This window comes from Buteo buteo, chromosome 2 (genome assembly GCF_964188355.1).
Source record: "Buteo buteo chromosome 2, bButBut1.hap1.1, whole genome shotgun sequence".
Lineage (NCBI taxonomy): Eukaryota > Metazoa > Chordata > Aves > Accipitriformes > Accipitridae > Buteo > Buteo buteo.
Window position 1 is genome coordinate 7,637,444 of NC_134172.1, and position 24,675 is coordinate 7,662,118.

At 42.9% G+C, this 24,675-nt stretch overlaps 1 protein-coding gene across 1 annotated transcript; it reads right to left on the reverse strand.

Moving 5' to 3' along the window:
• Positions 1–685: 685 nt before the first annotated feature.
• Positions 686–23,935, reverse strand: WDR86 (WD repeat domain 86). The gene is made up of 7 exons (XM_075044972.1): positions 23,791–23,935; positions 22,980–23,291; positions 20,080–20,221; positions 18,121–18,553; positions 8,416–8,551; positions 3,425–3,528; positions 686–2,173 (listed from the first exon to the last, which is right to left on the reverse strand). Exons 2-7 carry the CDS (start codon positions 23,140–23,142, stop codon positions 1,955–1,957), a joined length of 1,197 nt encoding a protein of 398 aa, XP_074901073.1. The 5' UTR covers positions 23,143–23,291; positions 23,791–23,935; the 3' UTR covers positions 686–1,954.
• Positions 23,936–24,675: the final 740 nt, after the last annotated feature.

A 24,675-nucleotide genomic window follows, 5' to 3' on the forward strand; every position in this document is an offset into this window, starting at 1 on the left:
CCTCATAAGCAAAATACAAACAAAATTAGCTGCATAGCAAGCCATCACCCCAGCAACCAAGAGCTACTGTCTCATAGAAATGTCTCACAGGGCAGCACTGAGCTGCAACGACCAGACTGAGAGGTTAGAGTGGAATGAAGTCTATACTATGTAGATGACCTCCCAGATCAGTCTTTCATGGTAGGCATTTAACATAATGAAAATGCTGTTTCCTACTAGATGCAGAAACCTGCCAGGTGAGAGCCAACAAAGCTGCTCATCAGGAGAGGTAAGGAGGGTAAGTAGTAGCAGTGACAGGCCCGAGCCAACGATGCAGTGTTACAGTTTTGGAGTAGGGGACTGGGGTGCCACCACGGTGAGAGCTGAGCCAGTGCGTGTGGCTCGTTGTTGTCCATGCTTTCCCTTAAGACTGGGCTTTGGTCTGTGGCTGGTCATCCCTTCCCCTGACTAGGGAAACCGAGCTCTAGCAGTCTGGTGACAGGCAGGACAGCTCCATGGCAGGCCTGACTCCAGCCCCAGCAGTGAGGGAAAGACAAGTGTTTCCAAAAGTGTATGGGTTGGGGGTTTTTTCCATATTCCATCCATTCTTAACTGCTGTGCATCTGCAGCCAGCCCCATCCCTGCTAAATGAGAAGAAAATAAAAAATAGACAGTTGTCTGTAAATGCCACATGTTTATTAGTCCATTCTAAAAAAGGATTACAGCATTTTTTATCTTGCTGTAGTACAGAATAAATAAAGCCATAAAAATAAAAACATGTGGTTAGATATTTTTGTACTGGTTCCACAAAGAGTTATATCTGCAAATAGAAAAATATAAGAACCCTTGTTTATTCATGGCTCAGTGGTTATCAGAGGGGATGAACCTGGAAAAAGACTGGGAGAACTTCTTGAGTTTGACTGCTTATCTGATGCTACTAACAACCTAGCAAACCAAGGCCAGACAGGGCCTCGTAAGGAGGAAAGCTAAACGTAGAGCACCCAATAAATCCTCCTGTTTTGCTTTTCTCTCCTCTGAAGAACACAGTTTGACATTCCCAGGGGATACAAGGAAAACCTTTCCCCTATGAGGGCAGTCAAGCAGTGGGCCAGGCTGCCCAGAGGTGGTGCAGTTGCCACCATAGCCCTGGTGCCCAAGGAACAGCCTCCACCTCCTGCCCCACTGAGACAAGGCCTTCCAGAGGAGCCCATCAGGGGAACCGTGCCTAGGGTAGCGGGCAGCTGGCAGCACACAGAAGACATGTGTGAGGCCACTGATGCTTCCTTTGCTAAACATGAGATTGTAAAAAGTAAAACAAGAACCTGCTAGGTTGGTGGGAGGAGGACAACTGTTGTGCCTTGGCAGACAGCTGACCTTGGTACCAAAGGTCTGAGGTTTAGATTGGTCTCTAGCTTATGTTTTGTTAAAAAAAAAAATTAATTTCTGTCCTACTACTCCCAACTTCCCAGAGGGGTGTCTAGTCTGCTTTAAACTCCTCCTGCTGAGCCATACCATCCTGCATCAGTTGGTCTGATCAGCAAAAAACTGACCCAAAGCATCAGCTGTGAAAACTGAATTCGCAGTTGTACTGCACGGCACCTTTCATTTCTACGTTTGGCCGAACAAAGGGAGAAAACATTTCTCATTAGATAGTAGACAGGCAGAAGTGTGCAACACCTCTCTCCCAGAGGGAATTGAAAACAAGCAGTCGTAAGTAAGGTTCTTAATTACACACACACAGAGGTGCATCACCTGAACCACACTGCACTCCCTCCTGACCCCAGTGCTGCTCAGCTGAGAGTCATCTGCAGCAACAATATCTGACAAGTCCATCTGACAGAATCCTGGCTCCTGAAAAAGAGGTTCAAGCAAAGGCATTTCCCATCTCTTTCCAAGTTCTGGTTTACGTGGACATAGTGGTGCAGAAAACAATAGGTTCAGCTTTGGTCACTGATGGGAAGTCTATTCTCGACAGTCACATTAGTTCAACAGCCTCGTGTTCCCCATTTTCTTGCTGTACCATACAGCCAACTTTATTGTTGAAGAGACGAGACAGACTTCCCTTCTGAGAGCTCCTGCCCTGGGCAGATCTCTCCTTCTTCAAACGCCGCTTATTTCTCTTGCATATTCCCCGGATGTCCCAAATCCTTAGTGTGCCGTCATGGGAAGCTGTGTAGAGCAACTCGTTGTGGATCTGGAAAAACAGTGTCACACTTAATACCAAACCATACAGCTTGGAATAGGCACAATCAAACCATCAAAAAATCAGAGCAAATGCAGCTTGATGCTAACACTTAAGGCCTGATAACTCATTGCAAGAGCCAGTATAAATTATCACAAAAGCTGCTGAAGTGGGATGAGACATTACCAAGGCAGGACTCATTTCTCAGCCACTTCACAGAGCCATAAAATATAAACAGCAAGTTATTTATAACCTAAACCCACTAGAAAAGCAATGGGGAACTAAACTTGATGTCAGAGTAGGCTGTAGCTGGGAATTTCTGTGCTGGTTTCAGACTGCTGGTTTCGAAGATGAAGCTTAAGGAGACACCAAAATCGGCATCAGGGGGCAGGGGAGCGGTTCAGGAATGCTTTCCTTCTCACTTCCCGTCTTCCTTTGCAGTAAGTTATAGGTACAATTCCTCCTTCAAAATTTGTTGTTCTTCCAAACCTGCAGTAATTTAACCTTGATTCCCCACTGTAATCTCATTTCCTTAATGAAACATTTGCTGCTGTTGGTAATGTTTCCAGTTGCCCTCACCCCGCCCTAGAAGCCAGCTGGCGGTCTTGATCATCTTCCCCTCAATGTGTCAGTCTGTCCACCGTGGGCACTCGCAGTCTCCAGAGGCAGGCTGGCTTACATCAGCATGAAGCACCACACAAGCACCGCACGACCACAGCCCCCATCATCCATCCCTCATTAATATACTTAAGATCCTATTAAGGGCGCTACTTCTCAGTCCTCTCTCCTCCCAGGATTTTTTGCCATGTACACTTGGAAATGAAATTACAAAAAAAAAAAATATACAAAGCCAAGCTTTGGTCTTGTCAGAAGCTTCTTTTCCCCCCTACAGCATTGCAAACACATCATTGGTGTCTTGTAATGGAAGGGGTCTCACGAGGTCAGAGTCCATTCCCTGCCCCTACACAGGATCAGTTACATTCGTCTCATTGCTTATGGTTGCTTGTCTAACCTGACCTGAAAAACCTCCAATCACAGACATAGAACTGTCTCTGGGGACTCATTCTGTGGTTTCACTTATCCTTATTATTACCGAGTTTGTCTAAAATTACAAAAGGAATATTCAAGTCTGTTACTTTTCATCTTACCCTAGAACAACATCCAACCCAAGACACACAGAACAGCTAGCCACGCCAATTCCCACAAAACAAATGAGGGAGCAATCAGAAGTGAGAAATCCCAGCAAAGAAACCCCTTCCTGACCTGGATGCAGTTGATGATAAACTTGTGTCCTCGGAAGATCTTCTGCAGGACACCACTCTTGGAATTGAAAGCTCTTGCACAGGCATCACCACTTCCTGTGAACACTGCAACACAACCACACAACACAGCGCGTGGCCAGATGTGAGCAGCCATGTAAAGTCAGTTCATGTGAGTTCAAAATGTACCTAAAACTAGTTCACAAAGCAGCATGACATATCATTTTTAGGCTTGATTCTCTTCTCAGTTACAGCAAGTTCAGATCATTTTCATTTCACTGACCTCAGTGTGCTTGTTTTCATTCATATTTTTCAAAACACTGAATTGCCTTAAGCCTGAAGTTCCTACATACATCAGCATTTCACTCCACACGCACTTCAAATATCTATTCCTGCTCTTCTCTTCCACTTCCCTGCCTAAACATGCCTCAGTAATTCTAAGCAGGCAATTTATCTCAAGTCTGGTTTTAAGGATTTCCACTAAGCCTTCCATTTGTTTTACCATAGTTATTTTCAGGTTTCCATTCAGTACTACAGTATCTTTATCACTCCTGCTACTGCATCAAGCAGCAGAAGGATCTGTACAGCAGAGCTGCAAACCACAGTAACAGCATTACCACCTCTCATAATAATAACAGGAATTTGGCATACCTTTTTTTATTTCCCCCATTTTCAACTATGAGTAGGTAGGGCCATCTCTGCTGAAATACCACAGTTAAATCTTCTGTCCTTATAAGTGAGTGGCATGTGTAGGCGGCTTTACAAAGAAGCTTTATAAATTCTTTCAGTGTGGTAGATTTCTTCAGCTAAACCCTGTAGCTTAGGATCTTTGCAAGCAGTAGAGCCTTTAAGTGATTCAAGGCCCAGGTTATAAACTCTATTTCAGTATGGCACAGAATTATTTGAGGGTTTTGGCTATAACTCTTGTATTCTGCATGCTATAGTGTACATGTGCTACAATGGGGCAGGAGGTGTTAAGTAAATAAAGCATGACCAGAGATTTTGGCTGTTCATCAGGTTTCCTTAGGGTATCTTAACATGTCCGAAGAACAAATTTTTCAACAAGTCAGGATCTTCACATCAAATCCCCAGAATTACTGCATCCAGAAACTGTAAGGCACTGTTTAATATTTAGATTTTATACTTTGCAATATGCCCCAAAAGGAGCCCATTTGTGTGCTTTAAGGATTACAAACTGTCTTCATAAACACTCACTTGCCTTCACTGAACCCAAACTCTTCAAGTATTTCAGAACTGCAAAAAGCAATTTATTCACTGCTCCCTGCATTTCATGTCTTTGCAAAAGCCACTAGCATGGCAAGATTTTTACAAAACTGAAGCGCCTGAAGACAACAGATTCCTTATCTTTTGGGAAAAGTCAGGCACTGGTTTCCTAAAGAGAGGCGAAGAAGTTATCAAGGCAGTAAAGTCAGGACTACAAGAGACGAGAGAACAGGCAACCTCCTGCCATCAGCTTTCCAACTTCAAATTAAACAGCAGGAGGCTGGATACTTCCTAGGTGCACCTTCAAGAAACATCTGGATGTGGAAAATCAATGTCATTTTATATGGGCCACTATAAATTCAATTACCAATACTATCCTGAAAAAGCATTACATCCCATTCTGCAAACCAGTAACAATGACGTAAAGCAGGGACCAAGGTACAGATTTTTTTCCAGTGAATGGAAATCACTGAATACTATTACACACATGCAGAGAGTAAGAACCAATTAAGAACTGTTTTCACTATGCAGCTGTTAGTTTACTTTAGCTATCACTACCAGGATTTTGCTTTTGACAGACATCCTTTATGTCTTTTGAACTGTCACTCTGGATTTAAGAAGTCTCTTTGCACCTCTGAATTTCAAAGGGGAGTTGTTGATCTAACCCACATTTAGCATTTAAATATACACTTACATATACCACCTGCAAACCAACCAACCAACAACAAAATCAATAATTCATTTTTATTTTTTACTTAAATTTCATAGACTCTTGGGAGGGAGAACAGGTTTTAAATGTTCTCTTGGAGTTTCTACAACATGAAAAAATATAAACCACATTAAATTTTAAATGACTGCACATACTGTAGGAGAGAAATAACCAACATGATATCATTAAGTAAATTAGATTGAGAACCAGCTTTAATATACCCCATGATATTAATTATACAAGCAGACTGAGGAAAGCCACTAGAAACACACGCATTCTGATGATTTAAAGCTTAGTTCTCAGATCTGTCTGGACTCCCTGTACACTATAAAGCCATTTTTGAAACACAAATATATTTTTCCTCTCATTCTTCTACTATATTTTCTTATTTAGATGGTAAACTGGGGCAACGAGCCTTTGGGTACTGATCAGATAGCAAGCAACAGAATCAAGATCTTCTAACAGAAAGTTACCACTTCCCAGCTGAGGTTCTTTCAATGTGCTTGTGCAAATGTGACATAAACCCTAACAAACATCATTTATATTGAAGTATTTTCTCCGCATTTTTGAAGGACAGAGAATGGACATACAGTGCTGATCTGTCCCAGGTGAACAGCTAGAATTTTAAGCTACGCTAGCTCCAACATTTGGTATCCAGTGAAAATGTCTTTGTAATTCTAATTGAAACAAAACTATTAGATACTGTGTAGATAAGTGTATTACTGTGTAAGTAATGTATTGCAATAACGCAAGCAATCATAGTACATAAATTAACTTTTAAGGGGAAATTTCCTCTTTCAAGAATTAAAATGCATCTAAATTCTATTCAAACAAGTCCCTAATATTTTTCCATGACATTTTTTGTACGCTTCAAGTGGAACAATTCAATTCTCCCTGTTTGACACTTTTAGTATGTTTGCATTTGATTTAAAATGAGATCTTAAATAACTCTGTGAATACTTCTATCACACTATCAGGATGTTCTTCACAGGTCTGACTAAATGCAGCAATATTGCCCGCATTTCAAGAAAAAAAGTGTTATAGCAAAATAATGTATGTGTATGGCAGGGACAGGGTGGTAGGATGAGGGGGAAGACAGAGAAAGCTGCAGAGCTGATGGGGGTGACATCAGATAATGAAACTTTTGTTTGAGCCTAAACTTTGGTTATGATGGTTTTAGAGAGTGTGGTCAAGTCTACACTGGTTGCATGAAAAGCAGGATCAATGCTGAAAAAAACGCAGCTCTGCAGGTCTCATTAATGAAGGAGACAGTCTCTCCATCTCCCACCCAGACATGAAGATTCCTCACTGGATCAGGCCAACATCAGCTTTGCACAGTTATCTTGCCTTTGGGTAGTCTTGATGAATTCAATGTTTTATTTTGTATCTTTGTAATTAAAAGGGGGAAAACACACACACACACACACACACACACACAAAAAAAAAAAATCAGTATTTTGTTTGCCAGTGTTCATCCTGGATTAAAATTTCTGGTTCATTTCCCCTGCCCTATCTGCCTGCACCTTTGAGCAATAATAACTTAAGGGTGCAGCATAAGCTCAGACACTTTCCCCTTCCATTGCAGCCTTCTAGCCAACTGCAAAAGCCGAAATCGGCAGAAATTATAACCTGCAGATAGGGGCGAATGGGGTAGTTCTGCAATATAAGTGAGGAGAGTTTAAATTAACTATAAATTATGATTAACTATTTTAATGGAGAAAAATAATGCTGTGGGTCTAATGCTGAAAGGAAGACCAAAAAAAGGCTTCCTGATTAAAATCAAAATCTACCTATGGGCTTGGTTACACGTTAAGTTTCCAAACATAATTAAGAAATCAGTTCAGTCACTGGGTTATAAATGTGGTCAGTCAGCCATGTCAAGCATGGTGCTAGACAACTGACATTAAACTGTAATCTGCCTGTGCAGATATGACTCTCTTTTAATGTGTACCATCTTGCATTTGTCAGCCATTTATCACTATCACAAATTTATCACACACCCCTGCTAAAAGAGATATCAAGGCCCAAATAGCAACCATTCATTTGGTGTTATATGTTCGCTTCATAGCTGAAGTACAGAAATCGAAATCAGAAAAGTGTTGCAGATTTCTAGATTAGCTTAAGACAGGCACTGCCATCCTGGTTACCCTGAAGGAAAGAAGTGCTTATTTGGGAAGCAAATGAAGGCATATCAGGTCTAACATCAATGGCAGGATTAAGACCAGGATGACACATAGAGAGGTTCAGGCTGATAAAAACAGAGGTGCAGTCTTGCAACCCAAAACCAGAAATGGATAGATGACATGCAGAAGGAAAGCCAGCCGGGAGAGGGATTTAAAGAGGGAGGTTTCATGGTCAGAATATACTGTTATGTCAACAATAGACATGTATAGATACCACTATTAACAGGAGTACTGACAGTAGGGGAACTGAGTCCTGAGCATTAGTAAGGCAAGCAATGCTTGGCTACTGCAGAAAGGTGGTTTGGGGAACAAGTACATGAAAGAGGACAGATAAAGGGAAAAGAACTTGTGGAAAACCAGTCTAGGAGATGGTCAGAGCCTGAACAGGAAGCCTAACTGTTAGAAAGAAGCAGTGAGCATCTGAGATGCGATTCCGGTTTAGGACAGTCCATTACACGGTACCTACAAGGTAGCAGAGGCAGGCACAGGGCTGCACATCCAGCAGCAGCTCTTGCTGTCCCCAAGTATGCAACAGAAGCAGACTGACAGACATCAGACTAGCGAGGTTAAACCATGGCTATACAAACAACCCACAGACAGCTCAAGATTTAAGCCACTTCCCTTGGTAACAGAAACAAAGCAACTGCCTCTTCATTTGCCAGAAGAGGGAGGTGGAAAATGGAAGGAAGGTCTAAGCTTCCTTCCTAAGCACATGGAGTAAAGCAGCAAAGTTTGATACTGAACATAAACATGCTGGAGTTGAAAAAAGTGACAATTTTACAAGCCTTCAAAATTACAGTATTCTCTATTAACAATCTTTGATCAAAGACAAACATCGAAAAGGAGATGGGATTGCTGAACATAGGAAAGGCAACTTACAGATCCCAGCGTGGTATTTCAAAGTGCTAACGCTGTGTTTGTGAGCCTTGTACGTTTGGATTCGCTCCCCAGTGTCTACTAACCAGCACTTCACTGTCCTGTCCGCGCTTCCCGAATACAAGTGCCGATTCACTAGCTGAAGGGAAGAGAAAAAGACATCAGCAATAGTCTCTCAGGCACGTTCATGAGAGAACTGTACTGAAGTGACTCATCCAAAGTCACGGTTTCCAACTCAACAGCCTGTTACAAAGAGCAACAACTACGCCTTGAAACAGAGGGATGGTGAGCAAAACCAACCTTGCATTCTTCACGATCACATCTCCCATTGACTTCTGGGCCTTAAAAACAGCTCCCACATTTCAGAAGATAAAAAAACTTAACCCATCGGCTGGTGCAAGCAGGCAGGATTTCAGTGAGCTTAACAATGCTAACCCTACTTCCATAATTAATTACATTAATACAGCCTCAAAAAAACCCCTGCATTGTAGTTTCTGCAAAGCATGTCTGACAAGAACTCTTATCAGATTGTAAGGTTTAATTACAACAAAAATTTCAGAATAATTTTGGGTAATAAAAACTAAAATAAAAAATAAAAAAAAAATTAAAAATAAAATCCTACACAACATAAACCAGGGTTTAACATGATTACTCTGCACAAGGTCAGTATTTGGAAACACTAACTCTTCCTTGAAACTGCTTTGTATCTGCATTTCCACAAGTCTTTTTAGACTGCGTTATCAAGTGATTAAATAATTAACCATGCTTACACAGGTTTTTAAACGTCTTCAATCAGACTGTCTTCTGCTGTGTGTTTAGAGCAACTCTGCCTATAAATCCCAAAGAAGAACGGTGCCTCATTACACTAGTCATCCTGCATATTGTGTGAACTCACTAGTGGTGGAGGTTGAGTTTTTATTCTACACAGATGTGACAGAGTACGACAAAAGGAAGGATTGCAGTTGGGAACCCAAAACAGAGAGAAAGTAACTGACCCCCTGCAAGACTATATAACTAGCCACTACACAGTAACAAACTATCCAAAGCCTGGCAACTCAGCAGGGAAACTCTCCACAGCCCAGAGAAAAATCTTGCATTCTACGTCCATCTAATGAAAACAAACTAAGGGTTTTAACAGCCATCATTACCTACAGCTCCGATCGCATACTCCTCCAAGCTGAGAACTGGCCCAACACCTGCCATCTGAAAGCAACGTAATGAAGGCAGCCAGTCATCGCACGCTCTCACAGCAATCCATGGGCTGTAGTTTGAGATAAATTTCATGGATTTGCAGCAGCCTCTGTATCAAAAAGGATGGAGAGCCAGGAGCGAGAACCTTGACCCCCCGCAAAGAAACAGAATTTGCATAAGGAGTAATGACACCTTGTTTGCCCTCCAGACACACAGATCAGAAGGTTCAAATGACCAGCCCACTAACCCCTTATGCTTCTCAGGTATCTCCAGGAAACTAACTGTATAACAAATGACAAATCAACTTGCCATGGGTCTTGCTCTTAGGTCACTTTTAAGGGTCTGGTTCTTCCACCACCTTAGATTATTATAAACCTTCAGCCCCTGTTCTTTGCACTCTCTGTAAGGTTGGAATGTTTTTCACACTCTCCCATCTCCACTCCCATTCCAAAAAGGAATCACCCCATTCCCAAAAGGCATCATAAGTGAGCTTTGTGCAAAAAAATATTTGCGCTGTGTTACAACAACATGAAACAAAAGGTATTTTAAGGTACAAAGCACTACAGTGGTGGGACTATGCTAACCCATGTAAGAAACGCATGCAGGCAGATCAAGATATCACTGGACGCATCTCCCACCAGCCCAGTTGGAGCAGTGCATGCCACACTTCATACCAGCAGAACTTGGCCCATCGGACAGTTTTCACAGCTAAATGTCAGGAGTTTGTAAAACATGTACCACCGTTAAAGCCAGCAGTACTCTGAAATGTCACATCCTATTACTTTTAAGCTGTTTTAGCAATAGCATTAATGCTACATCTCAATGAAGAAAGAGAAGGAATGCCCAGGAGCACCAACAAAAACTGCGAGCTATATAGTTAGCCTGAGGAAGGTACCCTGACTTTTAGTTTCCAGGCTCAACCTGAATGGGCATGAAGAACCTTGTCACTTTGCACCTCCTAAATGGAAGAGGATGCTCTGAGTTGAGATCCTGCTGTGTTGTTCTTGGACAAGTCATTGCATTTCTTTTTCAGACATCTTGCTAGCAGCATCAATCCACCCACTGAACAAGGGAAAACACTAAGTTATAACCTCCTGCAGGTAAATGCCACTCCACATTAATGGTACATTAGGTTGTGCTCCTTCATTTCTACACTTAAGTGGGTATATAAATGCTGAAGTGAAACAGAAAAGCTGCAACTTGTCTAGATTTGCTAATTTGCTAGATATAAAAATGTGTTAAATGACATGGGCTTACTCAGGTAATTTATAGCACCAGGATTGTAAGAGCCATAAAAGCTTCCAATGCCCAGACATCTGGCGAGATGGCCAGCACACCAACAATCTTCATTAAATTCCAAGCCTCTGTGCTACCCAGGCTGCCCCATGATACACTTTTATGCACCTTCCTCCCCCTCACCAGTTTAAGCAGGTGAGCACAGTAGCAAAGGATTTTCAGCCTTGCACAGAAACACTACTAACAGGTTAAACAATCTACCAGATGCCACAGACGAAGCCTGCAGCATGGCCAACAGCAAAACCCAGTACAGGCTCTGACCATCACACAGCCTCTCATTTCCATGGTATTTTTAAAACACAGAGCACGAAACAGCTATTAGTGGAGAAAGCCATCAAGAGCTATCAGCTCAGGTTGAAGTTGCAAATCAGATCTGCCTTTAGTGATATGGCACAGGCATCATCTCATCTAAATTGATGCAGTTATCTATAGCTAAGGTAGCCTTCTTATAGTCACTGCAGTCTAGGACACAATTCATCTCATCATGAAGCAGATGTTTGAAACAGACACACATTAAAACTCGCTATTTGTCCCCCCTGACAAGGACAACCTTCTCAGCTGTAGCCATCTATATCAATCTAGGCAAGATGACAACTCCTTCACTTGACTAAAGATAGGTCTAGTTTACAACTTCAGCCTAAGCTACAAAACTTCAGATATCTGTATTTAATCAAAATAATAATAATCATCACATATGTTCCCCTAGCCAAAGCACCTTACAAGCAGGCCCCACACTCTGTGTAATATAAAATAAGTACCTTCCCTACTTTATAGATGGGGAATCATGATATAATGCAACTGAAGCCCATCCAAAAAGGACCTGTAATTCATAGCATCCTAACTTTTGACTGCCCAAATCCCAGAGTGCAGCCCTGATTTGCGACACTGATCCAGGCTGCAACTGTCCCTTTCTACGATGCACAGAAGGCATTACATGCTTCAGGGCAGTTGTGACAAGCAACATTGCACAGTATCCCTGAAACTGGTCAAGAGAGTATATGAAAACCAGATGGGATTCTGTCTGAGAAGAGCAAGAGAGGCAGCAATCCAACCTGACCCGTATCAAATCAGTATTTTTACTCCAGAGCCTTCTTTCAGAGTTTGCATCCAAAGGGTGTGCCTATTGCCCCAACAACACAGACACAGCAGCCTTGGCTCTAGCTCACCAAGGTTGGTCACACTGTGCAAATGCCCTCGTGCTAGCTGGGCACAAGCCACCTTTGCTGTGGAAGCAGTGGAGGTCCTAGGGTCAGCCAGCAGCACAGGTCCTTGGCTCCTGTAATCACTTTTCTTAAGTCATAACTGTATTGAAAACTATCTAAAAAGCCCAAGAAAGAGGGGCTTCCAGACAGGTCCCCAAAGCACTGATTTCTACTTAGGTCACCTTCTGCTGGCTCTCCCTCTAGGACTCTTGCTAACCTCCTTACACCAACTTGGCTTCTCCTATCCAGTGGTTATGGGACTCTCCAAGTGGGTTCAAATCTCCTCAGCCTGCAGAGACCATTTAATCCAGATCCACCAGTTCTGTTAGGCTACTGGGCAAAACAGTATGTTGCTGTTCCTTGGGTTAAACATCCCTGCTGCCATCTTAGGCTCAGCCCATCTGTCCCCTCTCAGGAGCTGGATAAAGTATACTGACTTCTTCACCAAAATCCAAGATCATACTGCAGCTTTGGTGGGAATTAAGCCTCGCCACTGCCAGGACTGGCACCCATTTTTGTGTATAGGCATCCAGGCACGGTCATTTTCAGCAAATACTTGTGGGCTAAGTCCCCAGGTCCATAACTACTGGGCTTTTCTAGCCCAAAGTCTTCAAATCTTTACCCAATTCCTTAGGTCCCAGTCCTATTCTTATTAAAGAATTTCATTTTCTTACGATTTAGAAGGAAAAATGTAAAATTTCACTCAATAGATTTTTCCAGATAAACCCAAGCCTGTCAACTCTTGGTTTAAAAATTATCAGTAGAAACAGTTACATATTCTAATCTCCAACTGCCTGGAGAAGCAGTGATACTTTCAAAGCTGTGTTTTCCTTGGCTGGCTTCTGAGCACTTCATTCACTTTAGCTAACTGCCCAGCAAAGCTCCTGACAAGGAAAAGCATGGCAAGGTAAGGACACCTGTAGCAGAGCAGACAACACAGAACAGATTTGCAGCTCAGATATAACGAGCCGAGTGGACGTTTCAAACCTAAGTGGCTTCAAAAGAATTAAAAACCTGATGACAGTCAGATGCCCAATTCTAAAACCTCAGCCAGACAGCAAAAAATCAATGCCTTGGTATCTGTAATTCTGGACTGTTAATTTTTGTCATTACTCTGAGGGAATTTGCTTTGAACCAGATGAAACACCGAGACACACAAACAGACCAAATTTGTCTTAATCCTCAGGCCAAAGTACTGGAGATGTCTGACTGAAATTTTTCATGGAATAGTACATGCTTGTGAGTAGCAAAGTAACAGCAGTAGCAAAATACAGGTTGTAAACGCTTAAGTAGTTACAGGTTTCACTTAAAAAATGCCCGTTTTATGCAACCCTAATCTTGGTTGTAGCCCTCAGACACACCACAGTTTGAATTAAAAAAAAAAAAAAAAAAAAGGTCACATCTAGGGTTGGTCTCTCAAGACAATCACAACCCTATTGCTCCACAACCCTGGCTGACCTGAATATATGCAGCAGCTTAAGACAATTTCTATCTGTATGAATGGCAAAAACATCTTCAAAAGAGCTGTTTAGCAGGTGTTTCAACCTTATAGGAGTGGATTTTGCTCTCCCTATTAACCTCTGCTAATAAGAAACAATTTAACCGTCATCCAAGGAGAGGGAATCAGCTCTCCAAACAGACTGGGACACATCCTCTTTCTGAAGGTCACTGCGCTCAGACTGGCTCCCAGGAACTTCACGATGAGTTCACATCAGCAACCACATGGCCCATTACCAGCTTATTTCACATGGGGGGCAGTGTTCCTACAATCTGCCAGCTGGGTCTTCTGTTCACAGCCACTTCTAAGTTAAAAATCGCCAACTTGGACGAATCTCAAGTTACAACTATGTAAGCCTTCGGCCGAGTTAGACTTTCAGGATCCCATTCAAACCACATTCATTTTAACGAGCTAACGAACTCCCTGTGGGCAAGAAATTGTTTTTTTTTCCTGAGAATCCATCTAGAATGAGCTCTCTGGTCTGGCTGTTAGAGAACATTTTTCAATTTTTTTACTGCAGTGCAAAGTAATGGTCCTAGAAACATGCTTCTTTTCTACAGGTGTTGTACACATTCATATTCCTCTAATTCACATCTTCGCCCTCTGATGAATTATGCAACAAATACAAACACAAAATACAAAAAATATGTGCACTTAATTTAACTGGTGTAACAAGGAAAAAAATTCTGTCCCCCTGATCACAACAGTTAGGCGTATAAATGGAGTTCAGGCAACGGCTTTGTTCAAAGCATTCTTTTCTTCTAGTCAGCTTTAAAAGGCAACTAAAGGGAATGGTCCAAACAAAGGATCTTTTGCAGGAAAACCAGAAGCAAATCCTTGCCCACTCATGTTCATTTAAAACTCCTTTTGCAAGAAAGGAGTTTTCTTGCAAGAACGTTTGCTATAGGATCCAAGCTAAATTCCAAGCTGGATCATTCCTCTCTGCCAGCTTTTGGCAGCACAGTTTTGATAAATACTCAGAGACAGAACAATCAGCAAAGGACAAAGCAATCCTTGTGAACAGTTTGCAAAGCTACTTTGGAGATATTTAGAAAAACATACACAAGTAAATATTTAAGTCAGGATTATTCATCCTATTGCAGGCAGTCACATTAATGAAAATGCATGTTTGGTTATTAATTGCAAATACTGGTCTTTAGCCAGGCCTGAAATTTTTCAGTGGAAGAACTAGCATAAGCTGTGTGATTACGCTCAGCCCACCCTTGCTTTTTCCCATCGCTTCCTATAAAATCTCATCATTGGCTCTTATATGAAGAGGGAGCACTCAAAACAGCTGCCGTCTCTTGCCTGCCAAGCTATCAATGCACTGCAGGAGACAGAGTGAAGAGTTCTGACTGCTCCACTGCTAGTTACCTTGCCTGACTATGAGAGTGAAGTAGTCAAGGCTGCCAAAGCACCTAGTATGCACACGATTCTCACTGCAGACAGAAAGTCTCCTGGCACAACCTTTGTCAGTCTAATTCAGATAGCGGAAGGAAGATAAGAGTGGCATTAGAATAAGTGGTACCTGCAGCAGAACCACTTTGACAATTGACCACATGCAGTTAGTTCAGCTGGTAAATAACCTTCAACAGACTGACCCCAGGACAGCAGGACAAGCCCTGGGGAATATCTGAACACCTCACCCTCTTCACTCCACTGTCCAGGACCACCAAGGACAGGGAAAAAGGGAAAGCTAAAAGCTCACCAATGCTTTCCATTCTGCCATGCTAGATTAAAGTTGCTTTCAGGCTCCTCTAACCTATGCTAGCTGGCAACACCACCTAAAGGATCTTAGAGCAGCAACTGAGGTACATTCAAAATCCGAACACGCCTGCAGCATCACCCCTCTGCTTTTCACATGCCAGCACCACAGGAAGCAAGGTGGAAAACATGGGTGTGCTTTATGGATAACTACCCAGAAATGCTCCTTCAAGAAGCTCCATGAATTTCCATTCACTGCTACAGCAACACTATTGGTATTTACTGAAAAGTAATGGGAGATGACTGCAAGAGTCCAGACCTAATGTGTAGCAGTTTAGAACATCCTGCAGCATTCTTCTTAATAACAGTTACTTTTTAAAGTTGGGGAAAATATGTACTCAATATCCAGATTTTTCCTGACCTGTGTCCAGCATGAGAGATCACACTGAGCACTTCTCAAACTTTTTGAAGGGTCACCCTCCCTTAGGGATCTTTATTTGAATAAATGAAATTAAAATAAGTCTGTATTTTTTTCCCTTTATTCTCTCCACAAAAGCATTATACCACCCAGAGAACAGGTTATTAATTATACACCCTTTAATTGCTGGTACCAACTCAACTCCTCCAGGACAGGGGAGTGAAAATCTGGTGTAATTAGCAGCTCACTTCTGCCCTGAAGAAAATGAACTATCAACAACGATTAAAATCATCTACTGGCTACTGTGCGCGACTCACAACTACCTCCAAGTCCTTCCTGACCCACAGTTTGAAAAATACTATCCCAACTCACTGCCACAGACTGCAACACTGTCCCTAAGAAGCCCTAGGCAAAAAAAGGCTCCGAGAGCTTTTTGAGAAGAAAACAAAAATTAAAAAAAATAAACACCTCTATTCAGGAAGTTTCCCTTCTGTTGTAACATCTTTGTATGGATTCTGGTGATTGACCCCTTTCTAAAAGAATGAAAATACCATGTGGGCTGTGCTGAGAAGCAGCCAAGTGGAACAGAAGGGCTAGTGTTGAACCCAGTAAGGAAGAGGGAGGAATTAGGAAAGATCGACAGCCTAAAGCTATTCAACAGCAGTACAGTGACTGCTTAAGCTGGGATAAGTTTTAGAGGCCTAGAAACTAAATGCTCTCTGTGGGGGCAGTATGTACCTCAGCTGGACTCTTCTAGCCTCAAACATCAGCTGGTGATGAGAGAAGTGAGGGGCTACCAGTTACTCACAGCTAGAAGAGGATTTCGCCAGGACTGTTGCCAACAGTCTTGGCAGCAGTAGTCTTGTGTACTTTGAATTGTTCAGGTTTTCCAAATAGATGTATTGGTTTTGCTTTTCTCCCCTGCAAGAAGTTCTGTTTGTTTAAAACCATTGTTTAACTCTGCTCACAAGCGGAGAAGCATTGCTCATTTTTGAGCATTCAAAGAGTGTAATTGAATTTCCCAGGCTTCTGGGAGAGGGTCAAGCCAGTTTTGTGTGACAATTTTAGCAAGAGCCCAATTAAATTAAAGCAAGCTCTGTTGTTGCCAATCTGTGCCTTGGAGAAGGGTTACAATTAAACAGCAAAACATAGCGTGACACTAAGAACAGCAACAGATTTACTTGAGCATCCTCAAAATTCATTACCACAATATCATAAAAATAAGCTTTAACACTGAGAATTTACCCAAGCAAGACAAACATTACTCTAGGGCAACAAGATTTTGTGTGCGTTTTCTTCCTTTCTAAAACTGAAGGAAAATAGAACTCCTTCAATACTATCAGGTTTTTAGTCTGCTTGTGTCAGCTGTGACTACCTTCTTTAAAAACAAAGGCAATATTTATTAAACAGCTCTTAAAAATACATACTGTAGCCTCTGTAAAGAAAAAGCACTTATGGACGACAAACACAAACAAGGCGAGTACTGAGAAAAACTATTGTCATTAACTTCAGTCAGACACATACACTTATACAAGGTTTGCTGATCTGAAACTAAGTTACAGACCATCATATACCTCCTTTAAATATACCATTAGCATTTTCTGGTGGATAATGGAGCGTACAGGACAAGTGTTGGTGTGATAGTTCCCCTTTTCCCTCACCTGCCTAACCTCCTTCTCTCCTCTGCAACATTTAACAACCTGGCACCATTCACCAGAAAAATACAGCAAACAGAAAAACAGGGTACAGTTTTTCAGGTCACATCAAATTTTTTCCCTTCTCTCCTTCATAATTTCCTGATTTGTCTCCCCCATGCCCTACTTCTTCCGCTTTCCTTGCCCGTTTTCTTGTCTTGGCCATCTCTTTCTCCCTTTCTTTTCTCAAATTTCTTTCAGCTTTATACTTTCCTACTATCTTTTGCCCACAGTTTTGGGTTGGGTTTTGGGTTTGGTTTTTTTAAGTTACCTGGTTCACTCTGAATTTTTTTTTTCCCCTCTCCTTTTCAAGCTACCTGACCCTGTGTCTGTTTACTTGCTCAGGTTATTTTTCTTCAAAAGTCTGGTGATCCTGTGTACACAATCCCACTCAGATGAACAGTCCTCCCAGCAAACCTACTCGTGATTTTCAAGACCTAGGAGGATTTAAATAGATACTGAGCTAGAAGTTAGACCAGGATAGCCACTAGAAGCCAAGAGGATATCAGAAAGTGTTTTAGAGAAAGAGGATTTGTCTCAAGACCACAGAGCACTACTATTTTGTTATTACATGAATGTTTATGCTTACCATTTATAACCTGTCTTGGAAGAGTTTCTTTATGAATGAAAAGACAACTGAGACCCATAGGAGTTAGAATGCAGATATCCCCTTCAAACGGCTCTTGAAGAAGCCTCTGTTCTTACCTCTAGGCAAATTACTGATCCTTGATGCTCTTTGAACACTTTCAACTGCTCACCAGTGACAATATTCCACGTTCGAATGGTATAATCCGTGCTGCCAGAAAACAGCTCCCTGTTTGGTGCGTCAAGTATAAGGCATAAGACAGCCCCAGTGTGTCCCAGCAGAGTCTGGTAACAGCGCCCACTGGACACCCACCAGACTTTAACAGTGCAGTCTGTGCTACCTGTCACCAGGAGGTCTCTGCTCACTCTTTCCTCCTCCTCCTCTTCCTCCTCCTCTTCTTCAAGAACATCCCTGGAGGAATAGTGAGCTAGAGTCAGGACACAGTTCCGATGGCCCCGGAATTCCTGGATTTGTTTCTCCTTGTCCACGCTCCAACAGCGGGCCGTCCTATCATAGGAGCCACTGAAGAGATAGTCTTTGGCAACCAGGATCCTGCAAAAAATATAGTCTGCATGTATGAACAGTATCATTCTTTTTACATAACCATTTTTTGTCACAATTTCAATGCCAAACACCCTCAAGTTAGAAATGCTAACGTGAACACAATATATATAACCCTAATTCAGCGTCACTGTTAGTACACTCATTTATGAACTTTTTTGGTGGTTTTTTTTTTTTGTTTGTTTTAAACCAAACACCCCCCTGTTTCAACTTTTAAAATTGAGACCCCTTATTCAGGTACATTGATATAGACATTTTATAGCATTGTAACTTTGGGCATTTGTGTTTTCCTAAAATCTTTTCCAGCAGCACTATTATGTACTTTTCATAAGTTACATATACTAGCTAAGAGGTTTTTGTGTGTTTAAAAAAAAAAAACAAACACAAAAACAAAACAAACAAGTCATTCTTGATAATTATTAATTATTTGCAAACAAGTACTAATAATTTATAAACTGATCTATGAAAATAGCTTGGAATTAAAATACCAAAAATCCCCCAACATTCCAGGAACCTGAACTATAACTGACTGTGCAAAGATAATCATCTTTCCATCATCAAATAGAGAGAAGGCAGGAAAAATCACTTAGCCCAGGATCTCAAAAAAGGTAGAGCAAGAGCACCCCACTTATTACATAACTGAAGAGCAAATCAGAGATTACAGCTCAAGAATTCAACTTACTGGGCCTCCAAAATAATGAGTTGTAGCTGCCCAAACATAACAACAGAAAAATCTCTACAGTTCATATTTCCAAACCAGTGATAGGGAACATCATAACCTGTCTTCTTTGTCAGCTGAGTTTGGTCCTCTGGAACTTTTCAAACTGGCAACAAAGTCATATGAATAGGGAACACATTTCCCATTTGCTGATTCAAGCAAAAATCAGGCCAGTGCCAAAATACAGACAGAGCCAGTCTTCCTAACTATTTACAGAATCTAGCTACACATTGTATGTGGTTTGAGTTTAGTAAGGAACAAAAAAACCCACCCACCCACCAAAAAAGAAATGCAAAAAAAACCCAACCAATCTTTGACTGCTCTATTTGTCATTAATTAAATCCAGTCCAACTATTAAGAAGCACTTTAAATTGACAGGCCAATCAGTCACGCACAATCAGTTTAATATTAAACTTCATTTGCACAAACAGGAATAGTAATTCCAGAAAAAACCCTGACTTTATCCCTCTTACTGACACAAAGGCTTGACGTGATGTTTTTAAATCTATTTATCAGAAGCATCTGTTATCAATTGAATAATTTCTTCTGGAATTTCATTCCTAGCCCTGGATTCAATTCCCCTGCTGTGTGCCTTTCATTTCTCTCCTATCTGCTGTCTACAGATGTGTCAGCACTGTTGCTAGGAAAACTAATCATTACAGCACAGAACACGTGTAGCATGAACTCAAAGGTTTACACAACCCATTTTATTAGTGTAGTAATGGAGAACTGCAGTGAAATGACAATATAAGCAATAATAGATTACAGGAACACAAGGGAAGAACTCCACAGAACCAACCTGTTAACAATTGATGTGTGTCCTCGGTAAATGGCCAGGCACTGACCTGTCATCACATCCCACTTTCGAATGGTATGATCTGCACTACACGTGAAGGCAGCCTCATTTTCTAAGTGGCAAAAGGTGATGTAACTTTCATGTCCTAGGAATAACAAAGGAAATAAATTCAATCATTGTGCATGCAAGCAGGATAGACTAGTCTAGCTCTTCACCTTAACTAAAAGAAAAATAAAACAAACAATCAGACTGAAACTCTAGTTTTAAATCCACCACCATGTTCTTCACATTTAAGGATCTATATAAAACACAACATTTTTAATTAACAGCAGAAAACTCTGCTTCATTGATACAAGGAATAAGTGAAAGAGTAAAACAGTGGAGTTCCACAGATCAGGTAGATTGAAAAGTATTATAAAAACATAATGAGCTAAATTAATATCAGTATAATAAAACTCAGACTACTGAAGTTTAAAGCCAGTAAAAAATTGGCTTAGCTTTTTAATAAAGAAATGCTTTTGCTTCCTTCTTCTGAAGTCAGGAAAAAAAGGCTGCATTTCGACCAAGCCCATTGATTGTCAGGACACAAACAGCCTTAAATTAAAGCATGAAACCATGAAAAGAGGAAGCAACATGAGACTTACCAGCAAGTTTAGTTTCATTGTCCAAGCAGAATGAAACGCAAACAAAAAACATATCTGGTAAAAAGTCAGCCAATACTTTCCCCATTATGACTAATAACATGAATAAACCCCACAATTTACAAAATATCAGTATACCTTTAAGGAAATGACACAGAAAGAAAGAATAAGAGCACAGTTATTTATACAGTATTCAGTGTATGTTGGGATTCTACAGTTACAATAAAAATAGACACAACTGCTACTCTAAAAATTTTATGCTGAAAAACAGGGTAATGCTAGCAAAGAAGAATCAATATTACAACCTTAAGCTTTTGTTGTTGCTTAGCAAGATGTGTCATTTTTCTATTGGATCATTAAATGCACTGCATTTAAAAATCACCCTAGGATTCAAGTCCCAGCTTTGTCCAAGATATCTTGTGTGAAGTTCTTGTCACCTCTCTAATCGTTGGGATAGTATTATCTTGCGCTCTTCTGGTTTAATTATTTAGACTGTAAGCTTTCAAGATCAGAGCTGTTTCCTCTTAAGTACTTAACTAGCACAAGAGAGCCCCAGATTTTGGTTGAAGCTGGTGGGCCCTACTTTGATTTAAATAACACTGTTCTTTGAGGAGAAAAGAAAAAATAAAAGGACAAATGTGATTGAAGAGAGACAGATGGACAAAGATACTAGAAAAACAGAATCATGTTGTAGAATAAAGAGATGGTAAAAAAACACAAGGGAAAGCAGACTGCCCAGTAAAACACTTTGTTTCACTGACTGCAAAAACAGATTTTACTACAACTCCTGTAGTTCAAAAGCCTTGTTGTTGTTCAAAAGCGAACCAGAATCCATGTTACAAACACAAGTCTTGTTTTCTCTTAAGTGAATTCACCAGATGCCAAAAATTAAGCAGATCACCAGGGCTATAAGCAAAACTATAGCCATCCTCACATTTTTGTGAAAGCTTTTTGCAAAGCATTTTAAATGGGACAGGTTTCAACCACTGGGATTTTTCTCACAGCATCATGTAATCCTGCTCTGAGAAGATCAAAAAGCATCTTGGTTACTGCACCAAAGTCTGTCAGTCAGATTTTAAGCATCAATAATACTTGAGCCACACAAAGCATGCCAGAACCCCCTGTGGCAGACAAGGTCTGGTGCTGGTCTGGTCAAAAGCAGCCACCACAGAAGTCTGTTGGTTATGCTGTGGTGGAAGCCTGAAACTGTTATAGATACAGGTTTATCAGTAATTACAGCTTGTACAATACAAATTTACACAACAACTGTGTGTGTGCATAAATATAAAATACATACAATTATCTGATTCAACTGACAGTTCACAAACCATCTAGTCAACCTTCTTTAGAGTTTACCCCAAACACTAGCAGAACATAGGCCAGATTCTGAATATTATCCAATGCATTTCTCTTTCTAGTTAGAAGTTAGTTAGTAGTTTAAAGGGATTTCTAAGCCTAAAGCAAATGCAGTGAGTTTTCCAGGAGCTAGAACCATGGCAGGATGTGGGGAAAAAAGACAATACCCAAAAACAAGCAAGCAAACAAACAACAACAAAAAAGTCACAGCAATGTGATTTCTTCTTTGGAAAAAAAAAAAAAGTATTAGAAATTCCAAATTTAAGAGCTCTTTTTTTCTGTATTAAGAGAAAAGAACATGAGTGAGTGAAAATACAAACGTCTTTAGTCCACATCTGACTCCTGCATGACTGTACTTTCTACAGTTTTTTTAGTTATTGAGATGCTAGTCCAAGGGTAATAAATTTTGTTTAAAATGCAAAATCAATTTAAAATTAAAAAGCCCAGCCATTAACATTTCTGTGTGCCAAATATGGGGAAAAAACAGCCCATTTAGTAAGGTTTCTTTCCAGACTTCTGGGTCAAGAGGTTCTAAATACAGAGTGTCTGGAAAATGAGATGATTAAAAGGACAAAAAAAAAAAAAACCAGAAAAAAGAGAGAGAGACACAATAACAAAAAGTCAGTATTTCATCAGGGTGTAAAACAGAGAGCTTCCAGAAAGAGACAAGATAAACAACTGCTATGTTCCACACCCTGAGATAAAAGGATCCATGCATTCAGTAGCGCTGGTAACCTGTTTGGGGTTGAAAGAGCTTCTGCTTAACATTACTGTAACAAATACTCAAAAAAACACAAAACAAAACAAGCGTGATTTTGGCTGCCCGGCAAGCTGCATGGACTGAAAGAAACCAGAACATGCTGTGTGGCCTGGACTCAAAAAATAGGCAAAAAGAAGCTATTGTACCTTGGAAGTGGCCATGGCACTGGCTGTCAGCAGTGCTCCAGAGCCGCGCAGTGCCATCCTCACTACCGGTGAGCAAGCGCTGCCCGTCTGGGCTCAGGCTCAGCCAGTTGATGCCTCCTTGGTGATCCGTGCAGACCTTCACGGCTGAGCCACTGTTGCCCATCCTGGTGGTCCCAGCAAAGGCAGAGGCTGTGGGTCAGATCATAGACGCTGCGCAACCCTCAGAACACGCTCTGGGCCTCCAGCCATCTCCCACTGACCACCTTCGGCCATTACCTCAACTCCGAAAAATCAGCGGGGTAGTCGAGACTCCTGCACAGGGAGGCAAAGGAGGAAGAAGAGGGCACGTTAAATCATTTCATCTCCCTCCCCCGTGGATCCATCACTTTCTCAGGGTGCGCTGAAGCCATCGAGCGCCTCTTTCTCTGCAGGAACCAAAGCCCTACCGTGGAAGACGGCCCTTCAACGACAGGCTCACTTCTCCGTGGGCACAGAGGTACGTCCAGCCCCTCGGAGAGGACCCAGCCTGGACGGCGACCGTACCGCTACCTGGAGCCCGGCTCTGAGCCTGCCGGCACGCTGCCGCTTCTTAAAGCGATTTCAAGGCTGACTTGGGGCACGCTGAAGAGGCGACTCCTCCGAGAGAGGGAAGCTCAGCCTCAGGCGGCCCCCAACACCCCAAGGGGCCGCGGGCCCCCTCCCCCGGCCGCCCTGGGATCACCTCAGCGGCGCCCAGCCCTCCCCGTCCCGGGCTGCCGCCATCCCTCCCACAACGGCCCCCCGGCATCTCCGCCCTCGGCACTTTACTCACCGCCCCGGACGCGGGTGGAGGCGCGGGGCTCGTCGTCCGGCCGAACGATCCCGCACTCACCCTCCGGGGAGGGGGAAACCTCCTCCCGCCGGGGGTGAGGGGAGGCGGGAGGGCGGCCGGAGCCAGCGCCGGGCCGAGAGAGGGATCCCCCCCCCCCCGCCACCGCCGCCGCCGCCGCCTCCGCCCTGCGGGGAGGCGGGAAGGGCTCCCCTCCGCCCCCGCCGCCGCCGCCGCCGTGCCCCCCTCAGGCCACCTCGGGGCGGTTCCCCAGCGCCGGCCCTCCCTCCATTACCTCCCCCTCCATGTTAGAGCCGCTTCCAACCACGGCAGCCCCCCTCGCCGGGGCGGGAAGCCGCGGCCTCCCCCCCCCCGCCCGCCCGCCCCGCTGCTTCCTCGGTGCTACCGCTCCCCGCCTTCTCCTCCCGGGAGGTGCCCGGCAGCTCTGCCCCTGCGGGACGGCCTCCCCCCCCGCAGAAACCCCTGCTTTTGGGGGGAAAGAGGCATCCCCCACCCCTGTCCGCCGCCCGCCTCCCCAGGGCTGAAGCCGCCCTTACCTCATTTCAGTCACCCGGCGGCGAGTGGTCGGGGGGGAAGAGCTGAGGGGGCGGGAGGGTCTTTCCCGGCTGGGGACCCTTTAATAACCGCACTGGAACCAAAACAACCCGGCAACGCTCCCGCACCCCCAGCGGAGTGCCCAGGCTTGTTCCCGGGGGGGGGGAGCAGCGCTTCCTGCGGCACGTTTCGCCCCCTCAGGCTGCCTGCCGGCCCCGCTACCTCAGGGCAACCCCCGGGGGCGCCGGCCCCGCCGAGGGCTCCCCGGCGGGCAGCCGCATTTCTTCCCCGGCTTCTCCGGCCGGTGCCTCCCGGGGGGGGACGCAGAGGCTT

Coding starts and splice junctions, on each gene's coding strand:
- WDR86 (XM_075044972.1), bottom strand. CDS start 23,142: ATGGGCAACAGTGGCTCAGCCGTGAAGGTCTGCACGGATCACCAAGGA. Junction 20,222..22,979: donor GTGCCATGGCCACTTCCAAG/GTACAATAGCTT, acceptor TGTTATTCCTAG/GACATGAAAGTTACATCACC. Junction 8,552..18,120: donor GATCAGTAATTTGCCTAGAG/GTAAGAACAGAG, acceptor TCTTCCCTTCAG/CTAGTGAATCGGCACTTGTA.